The sequence below is a fragment of the Megalobrama amblycephala genome, linkage group LG8, assembly GCF_018812025.1.
Source record: "Megalobrama amblycephala isolate DHTTF-2021 linkage group LG8, ASM1881202v1, whole genome shotgun sequence".
NCBI lineage: Eukaryota > Metazoa > Chordata > Actinopteri > Cypriniformes > Xenocyprididae > Megalobrama > Megalobrama amblycephala.
The window spans coordinates 18,108,104-18,111,867 of NC_063051.1; the positions used below are offsets into that span (position 1 = coordinate 18,108,104).

The window sequence follows — 3,764 nt, forward strand, 5'->3', positions numbered from 1 at the left end:
CACCCAGGCCGTCAGCCCCGCCGCCGACGCCATCCAAGCCTTCTGTCTTGTCGTCGCCATTCAAGCCTTCTGCCCTGCCGCCACTGCCCAGGCCGGTTGAACCTTTGAAACCTGCCTGGTCAGTTCCCCCAGTGCCGCCCTGGCGATCAGCCAGGACTCTAGACCTGCGGGAACCTGCCTGGTCAATTCCCCCAGCGCCGCCCTGGCATTTAGCCTGGACCCCGAATTTCATGGAACCCCCATGGTCTGTTCCTCCAGCTCCCCCCTGGCCCTCAGCCAGGGACTCTGGTCTTGGCCCACCATCCCGCCCCCTGGTCCTCCTCCGGTCCACCTCCCTCCTGAGTTTTTGTTTTTTATTGGGTCTTGTTGGAGCGTCTGGGATCCGCTCCGTAGAGAGGGGGTACTGTCACGACCACCAGTTGGAGTGCCCTGTCTAGCCACCAGAGGGCACTCCACCCCGGACCTTGTTTCACTGTTACAGACTACATTTCCCATAACTCACTCCTGGACTTGTTATCCCTGTCATTACACTCAGCTGTTATGAGTTTTGTAATCAGTGTCTATTTAGTCTGTTTGTTCTATTCTGGTTATGGTGGTTTAATTTACAGTCACAGAGTTTGTTTGTGTTCCCTGTTTTTGTTCTGGACTGTTTGACGGACTTGATCTTTGCTTGGACGACGCTGTTTATGGATTACCCTCAAATAAAAGCTGCACTTGGATCTCCTTGCCTGTTTCTGTGATTTCCCGTGACAACTTCAGGTGAGTAGACTCTTGACAGGGCATCTGCCTTGAAGTTTCTTGAACCGGGTCAGTAAGGTACCTTGAAGTTGAACCGTGTGAAGAATAGAGCCCATCGTGCTTGTCTCGGGTTGAGTCGTTGAGCTTCACAAAGATATTCCAGATTTCGGTTGTCTATTATCACCTCGAATGGATGTTTAGCTCTCTCCAGCCAGTGTTTCCATTCTTTGAGAGCTAATTTAATGGCCAACAGTTCACAATTGCCAATATCATAGTTCTGCTCCGCTGGGGACAGTTTCTTGGAGAAAAAGGCACATGGATGGAGTTTAGGCACACTCCCCTGCCATTGTGTTAGCACTGCCCCACTCCTGTGGTTGAAGCATCCATTTCGACAATGAAGGGTAGTTTGGGGTCAGGATGGACTAAGATTGGGGCAGTGCAAAAGGCATTCTTGAGACTTTGGAAGGCTTCTGTAGTATATGGATCCCAGGATAGAGACTTGGGCCGGTCCTTTAGCAGTGATGTGAGAGGAGAGGAAATCTTGCTGTAGTTGGCAATAAATCGACGATAGAAGTTGGCAAGGGCAAGGAATTTCTGAAGTTCTTTAACGGTGGTTGGAATTGGCCAGTTCTGGATGGCTTTCACCTTCCCCTGGTCCATTTCAATCCCTTGCTCACTGATGACATATCCTAGGAATGAGATGGTGGACTTATGGAAGTCGCATTTTTCCAATTTGAGGTATAGATACTCTTTCAGTTTTTGTATGACCTGCGTAACGTGCTGGTGGTGGTCGGCCATGGTCCAACCATACTCACTGTTTGGTCTCATCTATGCCAAGTTGCTCTGACACCTGACTTCTCTTCCTGGACTGTGTTTGTATCATCATCATCATCATCATCAGTCATCATCATCATCATCATCATCATCATCATCACCACCACCACCATCTTCTTCTCCTGTGGCTCACTCAACCTGCAGACTTTCTACACAACTTTCAATACAAGCTAACCTTTTGCACTGTGAATTCTGAGTCTCCTCTTCTGTGGTGTGACATTGAGCCACCATGGTCAAAGTTTTGTTTAGATGATTTTCATGATGTCAGTCAATGCTGGAAATGTTTGTTATATACTTTGACTCTGACTGTCAGTTTTGTCTAGCTGAATGCTATTCAACAGTAGGTAAAACATTTCTGGGAAAAGTCAATACTGTAGTACACAGAAAAAGAATATGCACATTTGTATATACACAAAATATAATAATAATTGTAGCAATGTGTTGCACATAAACAGAAAACATTCTTTGTCAAAGATATTTATGGAATATACATGTATGTTAGTTGTGAAGAGACAACTGAATGACAATTTCAATTTCTGATGTTCATTCAATTTTGATGTTCATTTAGTTATTGTGAAGTCAGGCAGGACAATAGTGTAATGTACAGTTTGAAAAATGATTATTATATTTAAGGTTTGCTTGTATAAATATAGAACCGAATTTAAAAATAGTACCAATACATTGTGCCTTCCTATTGTTAATATATGGTTTCTAATGGATAGGAACTAAAATGTGTTTTTTTTTTTTTTTCAGTATTTAAGAAGTAGGAGAAACCGTTTGGCAGGATTTAAGACCAGTTTGCTTGAGAACTCAATGTTGCATAATGTTCAGTGAACACTGAATTAAGAATTTCTTTCCACTGGCAGAATCAGGACTAATATACTAGCTAATGTAGTTTGATGGATGATTGGAAACAAGACACTAATTATAACTGTAATGCTGGATGGGACTTGCATGGGGAAAGGAGGACAAAAATAGTTCTGATGAAAAATCAATGTGCCTGTTTTGATGAAAAAGCTTTCTATTCTGATTAGTAACGGTTAGCTGCCTGACAAATGGGGGATTTGTCAATATTACTGTTATCACAGTGGTTATAGCTTCAAATATAAATCAGCAAATAGCATTTTAAAGTTTCACAGGTCAGAAGTAATGCTTCATGGTGACAAAAAAAAATCTTGATGAAGTAGTGGTAAAATAATATGATATGCTGAATGTCATTTGCACCCTCCACAGGAAGATGTCCAGAAGCTTTAACAGTTTCTCTGTTTCAAAGTCTCTGTGGACACTAATCTATCTTCTACTTTAGACTATAGCTGCATGCAATATGGTTGGTCTTTGCTGCTCGATAACTCCAGGTAACGAGCTGTCTAATAGAGAAGTCACAGTCTGCTTATCTTCCAGCTGCAACATTCTCTTTTAATGAGCTTTACCTAATTTCCTGCTTTTTTATGTGCTCTCCCATTTAGCCACTGCAAGCCCTTTCACACACTCTATTTCCTGTTCAGCTCCATTTCCAGACAACATTAGAGCTAATTCTAGCATCATTTCTCCCTGGAAGAGAGAAGTTTAAATGATAATGGATAATGTGGTCATTTTGCTGGCAATAACTAACCCAAATTGATATAATAAGTTGTGTGCTAAAGATACAGGAAAAACTTTGAATTGTTGAGTTGCCTTGGATGTGACACCTGGACCTTCTGCTCAGGATTCTAACAGTCACAATGGACTCATGATGGCCGTCAGCTGAAGTGAGAGCTGTTATTCATCTGTAGCATTCCCACATACAGCATGAATAGTCTTTATTCTCCATTCGCTCAAAAAGAAAATGATTCCATGGGGTGAGTAGTAAAAAGGCACACGTGTGGCCAAAAAAAAGCACTGAGTGTAATTGACTGGGTAATTTCTTATTAAAATGTCCAAATTTTTTGGTGTTTATCGAAAAACCAGGCATAACAGATTACAGCAGTTGTGTTTAACTATAAAAATACTGGTTCGAGAAAGCCTGGCCAGAAAGTTGGAAGTTTATATAAAAAGCTTTAAGTTTGAAGGTTTTAAGTCCATGCTGTCTTACAGAATATTTGTGAGGGCTAGGCATTTGCCGACATCCCACCATGCAAAAACTCATTTCAAGGAGGTAGCATCAACCTAAATCAATAAATAAATAAAATCCAGTAATATAATATAATATAGAG

General features: G+C 41.7%; 1 protein-coding gene across 1 annotated transcript; it reads right to left on the reverse strand.

The window, feature by feature from the left end:
* Positions 1-1,089: 1,089 nt before the first annotated feature.
* On the reverse strand, positions 1,090-1,536 carry LOC125274500 (uncharacterized mitochondrial protein AtMg00860-like). Its single transcript, XM_048200942.1, has one exon. The coding sequence runs from the start codon at positions 1,534-1,536 to the stop codon at positions 1,090-1,092; it is 447 nt and encodes a 148-aa protein (XP_048056899.1).
* Positions 1,537-3,764: the final 2,228 nt, after the last annotated feature.

What these genes read in the sequence shown, in the direction of transcription:
- LOC125274500 (XM_048200942.1), bottom strand. Translation starts at nt 1,536, where the DNA reads ATGGCCGACCACCACCAGCACGTTACGCAGGTCATACAAAAACTGAAA.